This window comes from Lissotriton vulgaris, chromosome 3_1 (assembly GCF_964263255.1).
Source record: "Lissotriton vulgaris chromosome 3_1, aLisVul1.2, whole genome shotgun sequence".
NCBI lineage: Eukaryota > Metazoa > Chordata > Amphibia > Caudata > Salamandridae > Lissotriton > Lissotriton vulgaris.
This window is the reverse complement of record NC_141689.1, coordinates 612,734,581-612,748,056: the sequence shown is the minus strand read 5'-3', so window position 1 is coordinate 612,748,056 and position 13,476 is coordinate 612,734,581. Positions and strand designations below refer to the sequence as shown.

Here is a 13,476-nt window from a genome sequence, read left to right as displayed (position 1 = left end):
TGCAGGCACTTTGGCGATTAGCCAGGAATCCCAGGAAATATTTTGACTGGTTCATTGAATATCCCCCGCTCCTAAGTGCAAGAGCCCAGAGGTGGATGTCAATGACCCAGGTCTGGGCCACACCATTGAGCCAGGTAACACATAGAAGAGGAGCATCATCCCCTTTGGTATCACTTTGTTTGCCCTAAGTTGGCAGGGAATGCCCAGACATGGGTTCCTTGCTAACTTTGCAACCGGTCCCAGGATGTTTGTTTCCAGTCCAGGGAAGACATGGCTTGGCAGTTCGGGCTGGACTGTTCCCATGAGGCACATGGTCAGACTAATTTGTATGTGGCCATGTCTTCCCTGGACCACAAACATGCATTCTGGGACCGGTTTCTGACTAATCAGCTGTCATCAGCCAGGCTAGCTTGAATCTAGTGGCAAAGTGTGCAAGGGACCCACATCTGGGCATACCTTGCCAACTTATTACACTCGTGTTGAACAGGTTTACCTAAAGTTAAAGTGCGGCCAACTAAGAACAAGCATCTGTCGATATTAACTAGAGCACTGGTATGTTTAAACTGCCGGGTAAGTATAATCTGTAACAGATAACAAACTATCAGTGAAGAATGACTAGACCCTGCTGTCCAGTCTTTAAATTTAGGTAAACCTGTTCAACACTAGTGTAATTCGCTGCTGCTCTTTTTCTCTTTTTTTTCTTTCATCTGGCGTTATTAAATAGCAGATGTCTTCTTCACTTTTCTAGACTTGTCCATATTCAGCTTTAACTGCCAGGTTACAATACGGTAGGAACCATTGATCGGGCCCCTGAGCCATGTTTGCCCTTTTGGTACTTCGAGCATTATTAGGTATGTTATTTTGTTAGGGCCCTTTTACTTGCAGGATTTCTTGGCTTTTGGATTACTTCTATTTGTATATTTGTTCTTAGATATCTCAGAGATCGAGGGGCACTTGTTACATACTTAGTAGTGATGTTGATGCCTTTACATCTATGAGCCTTTGATACTACACTCCCTTGAACTTCACTTTTCAGTAGGTTTTTCCTGAATTTATTTGGTATCACCACTAAATCCTCATGACATTTTGGGTGTATTGTCCATCTGCACTTGTCCTTATCTTTTCTACTAATGGGCACAGTTTTCTTGAATTTTGACACGCATTGCTCTTTGTAATAGCATGATTACACTTTATTTTTCTCTGGCTCGATTGTGTCCCTGCTTTTAATTGTATCATATCATTCATTTTATTTCTTCCTGTTCCCAGATTATTGGTTCTGAGCCTTTGTGAGCACTCTGCGCAATCAGATAATCAGTGTGACTACATTTTGAGCAGATGGCTTTCTGCCATCGAATATTTCCATACAGACAACGCCCTGATGAAGGATCTGCTCATCTATTGTCTACTTCCGAAACCCGCGTCGGCGCATTTCTGTTTATGAAAGTAGCCATTATGTACAGTACTGATTATACTATATGTATCTATATAATGAACAACTATGCTTAGTTTTTGTGAATGCTTTTCTCTTGTATGTTAAGTGTTCACTTGTTTTGTATTGTCTTGCTTAGTCTCAGGATCTATGTTGTTTTTTTTTATTTTCACTGTGAAATATTATGTGTTTTTTGTATGCATTTGTTCAATTGTAGTACTGTTGTGGGTGCTTACCAAGTGAGTACATAGAATCATTTATTGTATGTATTCTCTCCTGTTTTTATGTATAAAAAATATTTTAAGAAGATACAGAATCATTTAATAAATTTTTGTACTTTAGATAAAATAAACTTCAAAAACCGCTGGTCTGGTGTATGACAGTTTGTACATCATGGACATATGGCAATGTATTATATGAAATTATTCGGAGAAATTTCTGTTTATTTTTATAGTTGTTGAGGTCATGCAAGTCCGCATTTGATTTTTTTAGAATTTGGGTGACCTGTCCTATCTTTAAGCAGTGGGGTAACATGCCATTGAGAGAAAAGCATTGCCAATCCTAGACCAGAGAGAGATAATGCAAAGTATAAGCTGTTTGATTAGTTTGTTGGGCAGAGGAGCATTGACGTGGTTAGAAGGTTTTATAGCTGCTAATGTTTTGAGTAAAATAGCTTCATCTGGGATTTTGAAGCAATTCCAGGTAGCGTTATTTTTTTAAGTATAGCCAACAGTGGGGGAACTAACATGATGCTGCACTGTTATGAGACTGGGCTGGACCTGGGTTAGCAGCAACTGGAAGGCGTGTGGCAGCTCAGATTCAATCCTTCTTGTCTTAAAATGAAATATGAAGAGAACTCATCACTACTAGGTAAAGTCCCAGTGTTTACCTAGTGATGGTTAGATTTGTAAGCTGCTTGTTGTTTAATGGTTTCAAATATCATTTTGGGTCTGTTTTTGGCACTGACTAGTTGCACCCTAAAGTATTCTACTTTGGAACTTCGGATGTGTTTATTGGAGGAGCTTCTTGTTGCCCCCAGGTGTTTGAGGTGAGCGATGACGGGAGCTATGCTCCATGATCTCTCTGGAAGCCTTAAGTTGCGCCTTTCCTTGTTTAGGTAGCCATTGAGCCAGGGTTTGGCGTGTCTACTCAGTATTCTTTTTAGCTGCTATGGAATATTTCTCAATTGTGGGAGGCGTGAATTCCATAGATTTATAGATGGGTAGGAGAAATATTTCCTGCCTGTCTAGCTATGAAAATTCTTGCAGATTTAATAAGAAGAGCTGATTAGGGTTGAAGCAGCTGCCTGGGTTGGTAGATAGAGAATATGTTCGCGATGTGAACATGACTCATCTTGTTTTGACTTTTGTGGGTGAGACACATGGCTTTACAGGTAGTTTTACCGTCGTTTTTAGGTGCAGAGAAGTGGTTAGGGGGCTTTATATCAATCCTTCCTGCTATACTGAGGCCATACAAATAACAAACATGTGGTGATCAGCTCTGAACCCTGAGGTTCTCCAGTCATTTGAGAAATAACTGGGCTAATAGGGAGGGAGGGTTAGGAACTGAGTTCAGTCTGTCAAAATAGAACAGAGCCATATGACGGCAACAAATAATTCAGAGAGTCTAGACAGGAAGGTAGAGTGGCAGACTGTATTAAAGGTGGCAGAGAGATCAAAAAGAACGAGAGCTGCAGATTCAGCCTTGTCCAAGGTCATCCTTATTACATCATTGGTGGTGACCAGAATAGTTTCAGTGCTATGATCGGCTCTGAATCCTGAATGGGATCCATAAAAAACTGTTTTGTGTCCAGATAGTTTGCCAGTTGGAAGATAATAATTTTCAATTTTTTTCAGGTAGGGAGAGGAGGGATATAGGCCTTTAATTACTAGGTGAAGTGGGACCTGCTGATGTTTTTTTAGCAGTGGCCTGACCATTACCTAGTTTTCAATTTATTGTAACTTCTGCCATTGATAAGCGAGAGATTGGAAATGTCAGTGATAGTGGGAGCGATTTCCTCTTTTAAAAGCTGAAGAACACCTGGAGGACATGGGTTTAGTGGAGGGCCCGATTTGGTTTTCATAAGACAGTCTTTCACAAGTAGGACTGATGGGATGAAGGCATCCAACGATGTCCCTTTATTAGAAAGTGTTAACTTGTCTTTTGCAACAGTCAAGCTAGTATTATCATGATTCTCAAAATCAAAATACATTTTCTCAATGTTTTACTCAAAACATTTGGATAATTCATTATGAATTTCTTGTGTATGCGTGATAGAACAGGCTTCATTGGTGGCAGCCTTAGTGACGCAACCATTCTTAAAGGTTCTTTAGTAGGAATTTTGGTATTAGTGAGCAGAGTCGAATAGTATTCAGTCCTCAACTTATTTATGAACTCCTTATATTTGTTTATAGCCAGTGTTAATTCTGATTTTACCTCTATCTCATAGTCTGTTTACCACTTTGATTCAAGTTTTGTGTATTGTTTTTATGTTTTTAGAGAGCCTCAGAAAACCACAGATCCGATAGAGTTTGTCTGTTGTGTGTTGTCGCTCTAATAGGAGTCAGATGGTATTGTATCTTGTTTATCTAGAGATTAAACTCCTTGGCTGCTTTCGAGGTATTCAAACCAATAACTGGGATTCCAAGCGAGGACTGAAAGACCTGCTTTTGGATTTTCTGTGCTGCTGATGGTGCTTTGATTTTTGCTCTTCTCTTTCTGTGCATTCACTTTACATTACATTTACATAAACTATATACTGTACACACCATTTTAAAAAGAAAGGTCATAAAATAGTGTTTGGAGGACAAGGTAATTTGCCATAAATTGGGCTCAATATCCTGTCTGACAAACCTATGGTCCTCCCACTATCTTTTGAATTGAGCAAACTGTGATGTGTCTGATGGAGGTGCCTCCACCTCCATCAGAAACTCTACATCCATAGTCCGATGGAGTCGGAGCCATCAGTGCATCCGTTTTTAGAGCAGACAGTCTAATGCATTTGTTTTTGTTGATGATATTTTTTTAGTTCGGGGCAGCGGTCAAGGTCCAGGGTGTTAGGGTGATTTATTTCTTGCTTTATCAAACGCAAACTCCTAATTTGGGAGTTTATTTGTGGAAAACAAATGAATGATTAGTGACTGCCTAATGCACCGCAGTTCCTCATCAAACTTTCAGTGCCTTCAGAGGAATCACTGTGATGGCAGCTCCCCTGCTGCACAGATCTTTGTGGGCAGACAGAAATCTGACAGCATTTTCAAGAGTAAAATGTCAATTCATAAAACACAATTGCATTTTTAGATATACATAACATGTCAAATAAATGTCACCAACCACATGTCAGATCAAGGGACACATAGGCAAAATACAGACAAAAACTTTTTCTAAAATACCTGACAATCCCTTACAAACTAAACACACTTTTATTGAGAGGTAGACCAAGAGTACACCGAAGAACCAACTACATTTAACAGATAAAAGATGTGCTGTAAAAAGCGAGCCCAGATGTCTAGTCTGAAGCATCAGCTGGATATCTGCCTAATACAGTTTCAATGCAGCCCGCTTCAGTGTTCCTTACCGTACGGGTGATCACTGGCTTTGATAGTGATGTCTGTACTTTTCTTCCCTGGATCAATACTAGCTCCACTGGTCGGGGTAGATCCCGTTTTTCCATCTCCAGAAACAGCCGAAACCAAAGTCACACGAAAGTGTTCAGTAAGCTCAGGAATGTCGTCATCAAGAACATGAAGATTTAGAACCTAAGGTAGGGGCCAAACCAAGGACAAAATGTCACGAGTAAGAATCTGCAGTTGAAGAGTTTAATAACACCATAATTTTAAGACTCGCTTCCTGCCAGAGTCTGACAGGCTTGCAGTGGTGTGACTGGATATTAGTTTCATCCATAGTCTACTATCATCACCCATAGTCTCATTGCATTTTTATTTAAACACTGCTTTAATTGCTAATATTTTTGTGTACAGCACCCAGAAGCACCAACATTTAATTTCCCAAGCACTATGTGGAAACACATTATTAATATTATCATTCTAAGTAGAAGAAGAAGAATGACAATAATGACAGCAGCAGCAGGACAAGCTAGACAGCAATAATTAGCCATGAAGCTCTAAGGAAAAATACCTTATTAACAAAACCTGTGTCGGCAAATATATTTAAGGGGAATACAAGTTCCTGATATTAATCGAATTTACCATGGATCTCATATGCCTTCCCACTCCCAAGGACAGGATTCAAACATTTATGCACACACTATCAAAACCAAAAGCAGCCAAACCATGCTGCATGAAACTGAAGCACCGCACTGACAGGCAACTGCGAACAGAAACACAGGTGCGTTCAAATGTAAAGATCTAGAACACACCAGCGGATTCAGAAGGTCTACACTAATATCCTAGGAAAACACGGTTTCAATTTCCGGAGCATTTATGAATAGAATTCTAACATCATTCTGCAAAAAGGTACTGTGCTTGAATGTCAAAGGCATGCACAGAAACACCGTACAATCCCCGGAAAGCTTCACTACAGAGGCACGCTTGTGATAAAAGCACTATTATTAATTGAAGAAATGGTAGTAACAGGATGTGTGAAAGCTAATTTATTGGGCAGATATTCTAAAAACACACAAGAATATTGCAAGACGAGGATGTACTCAAAGAAATAGAAACAGATCACAGGGAATGGGAATGACAGCATAATAAAATAGAAGCCAACAGCAAATCGGCTAGCATAATGGCAAAGCCATCAGAACAGAACCTGTAGTTCCCTAAACACTCCCCTATGGCAATACATTGCTACTATTATAACCACAGTCTTTGCATAACAGGTTCCCATTACACAGGGATTTCCTTAGCAATGCGGGGAATGAGATTTTAATATCTTTTATGATCAATTTGATAACTTATCTCATTCGTCAATTTTGGATCGGTTGTTATCTGTCATTGAGTAAAAGACAACCCCTGCATAGGTTAGATAAACCCCATAAACTGACGCAACTCTGAAGAACCACTTACAACTGATGAAGTTTAAAAGTTTTAATATAAAATTAAGAAAAGTTGCAATTACAATCCTCTCAGGATAAGATTCAGCTAATATACAGGAACTAGAAGGAACATATATTCCCTAAAGAACCTCAATCTACAAACGAATACAATGAAAGTCAGTTCCAGAATCATCAAATTAAAAAGCATAGATATGATGTGGTTCCGTTGCGTCATCTAAAAGAAAAGAAATACAAGTTAAATCTGTCCCTACTCTATACTAAGTGACATCCCTACTTCGCAAGTTTCTAGTACCCTAAAAAGGTGTCAGCAGTTTGACTCCCTAAGAAGTTCAAACTCTCTTAGCCTCTAAAGGTAACTAAAGTTTAAGAAGCAGTACCCTCTCTGCCTACCCATCCGATCTCTAAGGGTCCTCGGCCTACTGCTCTCTTGCGCTCTGATCTCTCTCAGCGCTCGCTCCTAACTCTCAGGCCATCTGCGCCTTCGCTCTCTCTTCTCCCCGGGGTGCTGTCCCTAAAATACACAATCACAGTGTGGGTGGAACGCCCCTTCGACGCCCACCACGGACTTTCCCCCATGATGTCATTTTCTAGCTCTTTCCATGGCTTCGTCTCTTCGCGTCGTCCGTTAAGTTGACCTTTCTCCTTAGACGCCATCTTCGTCTTCTCGCTGGTGACTTCATTTGACTTTACCTTTGACACTTTCGGAGCAAAATCTATCACCTTATCAGAACTTTACTCTTTACGACTATATACATAACCTTTCTTGGTCTTGTGAATGGTCATTTCAAAACAAGACTCAAATTCCAAACGTCTCCTCTCACGTTTAGGCAATAAACTTCGTCCGGCATTGTCACCTTAAATCTAACAAGAACTAGACTCTTTGGCTCGCACATTCAAGTGAAGGCTATTCACGACTCCTGTGAGCCCACTAAATTACCAACAGTGGACTACACTCCTGCGAACCCTTGGTCAGTCAGGTTATAATCACAAATGACCTAAAACTCTTCTAACATTCCTACGACTTTCTCTACACAGTATAACCTTTAACATACATTTATATATGATCGCATTTAGCAAATCCCTTTGCTTATATGTGAATACATTTTACATAGAATACAAATTACGTAGAATATAATTTTATATTCTCATTTGTTACATCGTTATATATATGCTCTCTGCACATTTCTCCATGTTACGTTTCTCGCCGTTTCTGCATTTAAAGTTACACATGTACATGAATTCTACTTTACACGTTCTTCTGTTCGTGAGCATTTCTACACATTTCTACATTAGCCCACTACGTATACGGGCCTTCTAAATCTAATGCATTCTAAAGTGAAAACAGACTATAAGCGTCAACTTCACGTTCGATATACATTTCATTCCTACGTTTATACGATATGCTTGTAAATATGACTCGGATATACGTTTTATTCAAATTGCGCTCTCTCAGTTCCCCCCTTTGATGACTTTTAGGAGTCATCACTAAATGCAATTTGAATAGCACCTTTAAACAGAACTAGTTACATCATTTCCTCTTTTCATCCTTTCAAGTGCTCTTAAACTTTTGTACTGTTGATCTTGTAAAGCAGCTAATCTCCTTTCTTGTTCTCTCATAGATCTTTGTAACCGGTTCGTCCTATACCATTTATATAGTTTCACAAATCCTAACAATGTGATTATACAAATTATTACTATTAATACAGGTTTTAATATATACCATACAATGCTTTTACCAAGGTTGGCAAACCAACTTCCAACCTTTCCTACTCCATGACCTACTTTTTCCCAAACATTTATTTTTGTTAAATCTTCGATTTCTTGATGTATCTGTGTAATGTTTCTTATGACCTTCTCAAGTGGTTTTGAATTATCAGGAATATAAGTACAACATTCCTGAACCTTCAAAGCCTTGCAAACTCCGCCTTCTTTTGCTAATAGCACATCAAGAGCAAGTCGATTCTGAAGAACCATTGCTCTAATCGATTGCATCTCACCTTCTATTAACATTAATGACCTTGCAGTACTTGCAGACAATCTATCTACGACTGTAGCTAGTCTCCTGATCTTAACATCGTTAAGTATTAAACCTAACATAGGAAACATCGCTCCAAATACGTCTCCTACTACTTCTGCATCTCCTACTTCTCTTTTCGTTCTTGTCGAAGCCTTTCCTTCTATGATCGCTAAATCCTTTGCATGATATATTTTGGGGAAGACAATTGCCAAGTAACACGAACCATACCAATTGTCAGGCAGTCTTACATAGGCATTTCTTCCGCATACAAAATATACATTAGGAATCACTTGCATCTCCTTCATGAAATCTTTCGTATAGTATTCTAATCGAAAAGCATGTTCGCAATTTACTTCACCTACGAATACGTTCTCATAATGTGTCTTGCTTCGAGTTAAACATAACTTTCCTTTCTGCGTTCTATCCAAAGCTATTGGACCATTGCTCCCTTTCTTTTTATGTGCCTTCTCTTCTTCGGTCCAATCAGTTTTCCACTGTCCTGACATTTTTAGAATCTTCTGCCTTCTGTATCGGTCATCTACTTGTCCTATGAATTTCTTCTCTATCTCTGACACTTTGCAAGTCAGATTATTTCTGCGTGCGTATGATGTATCTAATGTATCCCAAGGAAGAAAGAATTTGGCTAGTCTATCCTCCTTTTTATAATAGTCCCACTTATTCATTTGTTTATAATTCGGAACTTCAGGCAGTACCGAATCATAATTTGAAAAGTAGTACTCAAATCCTTCTCTACCATAAAATATACTAAGCAGTAAACTACATGTTATCCCATAAGTCAGTGGGAGATGATGATATCGGATGCCCTCATCTACAGAAGCCGGCAATTGCATACATACATAGCAATCTTTGGCCTCCATGGCATCGATATACTCGTACAATAGTTTGGCATATGCGTTTGACCTAAAGTTTCCCTGTGACTCGTCTACATGTAATCTACGAGCTTCATCTGCCAGTAACGCTTTTTCACGAATTACATTGCTCTCCTCCTTCTTCCCATCAAGAGCAGGTTTCAAAGTCGTTACAGGCTTTACATCTGCTGTTTCTTCATCACTTTCATGTCCTATTATGTATGATATTGTCACTACTGTAATTATGAGAAAAATTACTACTGCTATAAGTGTACCTATTATGCATTTAGCTTTTCGGTTTGGGTTGTCGTTCTCCATGTTGTCAAACAGCGTAGCTCTTTCTTTTGCGAAAAAGTTTTCTTTCTCAGTCTGTAAAGTGCTCTTTACCAACAAAAAGTCTCTTCTTCGCAACAATGTCTTTTTATCTTCAGCAACAGACAACCCTAACCCTTCTCCGTCCTCTAAATGTAATCCCTAATTTTATTCTTCTTTCCACTTGGCGCTAGGTTATCTTCTTCTTTATAACTTATATACAAAAGTCTTTATACATCAACAATTATTCTCGTACCTGCAGCTTTCACAACAAGTTCCAATAGTTCAAAACGAATGACTTTTTCTTCTTGTTCTGGAATTTGATGACCAAAAGTCGGAAACTGTAATTGATTTAGCACTAGATCTTTGATCCGACTTAAGTATGGGGGTATGGGAAGTGTGAAAGTCAGTAATCCCTCAGTCTCGAGTCCAGGAGTCAACATCCATATCTCCACTGCCACAAATGGATCGTGATCGATTACTTTCACTTCCTTCACTCTCCCAGATTTCTGTCCCCAAGACATCTGCTAGATAAGTCCACTCTGGGGTGGCGTACCTTCTGCAGGGCACACGTACCCTTCTTGATCTTCTCGGACTCTCAGAACCTGAGTCTGTAGTTTCTTCCTCTTGATCTGAATCTTCAGCGATCGGGACAAGAGTTTTCTCCTGTTGTGCTTTTAAGCTTGGCCTTCTCCTTCTCTCTGGCCAACTAGCTTCGTCACTCCTTGTCCTCCTGCTCCTTGTTCTTGGACTTGTCTCTTGGTCACTCTCAGCTTGTTCAGTATCTGATTCGATCTCCCAGTTACTTTCTTCTCCTGAGGCGACTTCGGTCTCACTGATGTCCTGACCTTCGTCGACCTGTTCCGACACAGGTTCAGCCTCTTCGATCACCTCTACAGCTTGGCTTTCCCCCTCTGTGGCTTCTCCGCTTTCCGCTGGATTCTCATCCGAGAGGGGAGCTGTTTCTTCTAGAGGTGTCGGCACTCTTCGAGTGTGTGAAGCATGTATCCAATTTGGCAGGCCTCCACACTTCACTGCAGTGTTCGTGACAAGTATGACTTGAAATGGTCCTCGCCAGCGCACGTCTAAGCAGTTCTTCCTGACATGCTTTTTCACCAAGACCCAGTCCCCCGGACTCAGGTCATGGCACAAGTCTTGTGCTGATGGAACCTATGCAGCCTGGACCTGGAGGGACACAGAATTAATGGCATCAGATAGTCCCTTGCAGTAGTCCAAGATCAAGTCGTCTGTGATGTTCAACAATGCTGCAGTCGGAACCGATGGCAATCTCATAGCTCTCCCCATTAGCACTTCATGTGGAGAGAGACCTGTTTTTCTATCTGGTGTGCCACGTATGCTCATAAGAACCACTGGTAGTGCGTCTGGCCAACTCAGGGATGTTGATGAACAAACTTTGGCAAGTCTGGACTTAATTGTGCTGTTTATTTGCTCTACAATCCCTGAAGCTTCTGGTCGATAACTGCAATGGAGCTTCTGATCGATACTCAAAGCTGAGCATAGCATCTTCACTATTTCGCTGTTGAAATGAGTTCCTCTGTCCGATTCCAAAGAGGATGGCACCCCAAACCTCGGTATCAACTCTCTAAGCAACAGTTTTGCTACTGTAAGTGTATCGCATCTACGTGTAGGGTAAGCTTCAACCCATCTAGAAAATATACAGACAATCACTAAAACGTATCTGAGTCTGTTGCATTTAGGCATTTCTATGAAATCAAGCTGCATCCTATTGAAAGGCCCCCCAGACCTCCCAATGTGACTCAATGTGACTGGTGTTCTCTTTCCTACGTTTAGTTGCTGACAGATCGCACATCGCTGACATACTGCTTCTGCCGCTACTCTAAATTTAGGATTAAACCACGTTTGTCTGAATACTCTCACCATGGCATCTCTACCTATGTGTGCTGATCCATGCAATTTCCTTGCCATTGGACTAACAAGTTCATTTGGTAAAACTGCTCTCCCATCTGCAGAAATCCAGAAATTCATTTCGCTCTTTATACACCCAGCTGTTTCCCAGCTCTTTTTCTCATCATCTGGTGCATTCTCCTGAACACTCTTTAGCTCATCCCATGTATCTACAGTGTCTAACAACATTGTCAATTCAGTTCTTTCTTGGATTCCCCCCACCTTCACATCAGTGTGAGAATATCCTTGTTCTGCGCAGTAACGCGCTACCTCGTCGGCATAGCGATTGCCCTGCGACACAAAGTCTACATTCTTCGTGTGCGCGGCACATTTGACAACCGCAATAGCTGATGGACCTTGCAATGCATCTAACAATAGTCTCACGAATTCTCCATTCCTAATAGGAGAACCCGAGGAGGTCATGTAACCTCTTTGAGACCATAACTGCCCGTAATCGTGAACTACCCCGAAACCATACTGGCTATCGGTGTATATGGTGACTCGAATTTTGTTACCTGCTAAACAGGCACGCGTCAAAGCAATAATTTCAGCTACCTGAGCGGAGTGTACTCCTTCCAGGCAAGCGGCTTCTACAACTCTGGTAATTGTACAAACTGCATAAGCTGCTCTCAGCTGACCAATATCGTCTCTTACGCATGAACCATCAACAAAGAAAATTTCATCGGGATCAGTCAATGGCTCATCTACGATATCTGGTCTCGGTTTGGTGCATAGTTCAGTCACATCAAGGCAGTCGTGATCTGTACAAATTTCATCATCCACCTCATTTGGAAGTGGCATCAAAGTTGCAGGATTCAAGACGGAGCATCTTTTTAGGGTCACATTCTCGGCAGCCAATATGACTTGCTCGTAGCGTGTGAGCCTGCTATTCGTCAGATGCTGAGTCTTAGTCCTGGTCATTAACAATTCCACAGAATGCGGTACATACACCACTAACTGATGTCCCATTACCACGCTTTCACATCTTTCAATGCTGACACCCGTTGCAGCAACGGATTTGAGACATCCGGGCAACGCTGCGGCTACTGGATCTAATGTAGCCAAAAAATACGCAACTGGCCTACGCGCATCTCCATGTATCTGGGCCAAAACTGCTAAAGCGCATCCCTCTCTTTCGCAGCAGTAAAGCAAAAATGGTTTTGTGTAATCGGGCCTTCCTAAAGCCGGGGCGCGACATAAGTCCTCCCTCAGCTGCAAAAACGCCATCAAACAATCTTTGTCCCATGGTACCGGATCACTCACTCCTTTGTGCGTCAGCTGTAATAACGGCTTTGCCTTCAGTGAGAAGTTGGCTATCCACTGTCGACAATAACCGACCATGCCTAGAAACATCCTGACTTCTCTCTGTGTTTTAGGGGCGTTCATTTTCATAATCGCCTCTATTCTGTCTGGAGACACCTTCCGTTTCCCCTTTTCAATCCTGTGGCCCAAGTATTGCACTTCAGTAAGACAATATTGCAATTTACTTGGAGACACCTTATGCCCATTCTCGGCCAAATGATTTAACAAGGTGATGGTGTCTACTCTGCAAGCTTCCTCAGTTTCTGACGCAACTAGGAGGTCGTCTATGTACTGGACCAGAACTGAGTTCTTGGGCAGCACTAGACTTTCAAGATTTCAGCTGACACTTTCTCCCTCAAGTCCTGTGGAAGTTCCTCCACTGTTAAGGTAGGATATAGTTCCACGCATTCCTGCGAGTTTACAACTTTAAAATCGGCATCTTCATCGTTGGTCTGCACTTCTACTCCTTCAGGTGTGCAATGTATTGTGCAATTCAGTTTACACAACAGATCTCTTCCTAGTAAACACACCGGGCTAGAATCACAGATCACAAACTGATGTTCGTCACTGTAATTCCCTATCTTCACTGACACTGGTTCTGTCA

General features: G+C 41.0%; 1 protein-coding gene across 1 annotated transcript in view; it reads right to left on the bottom strand.

Moving 5' to 3' along the window:
* The window catches only part of ADGRV1 (adhesion G protein-coupled receptor V1), a 1,865,288-nt gene that overhangs the window by 1,488,532 nt on the left and 363,280 nt on the right, over positions 1 to 13,476 (bottom strand). The window contains exon 23 of the mRNA XM_086963519.1: positions 5,007 to 5,187. Coding sequence (XP_086819645.1) covers positions 5,007 to 5,187 — 181 coding nt within the window. The remainder of the gene's footprint in view (positions 1 to 5,006; positions 5,188 to 13,476) is intronic.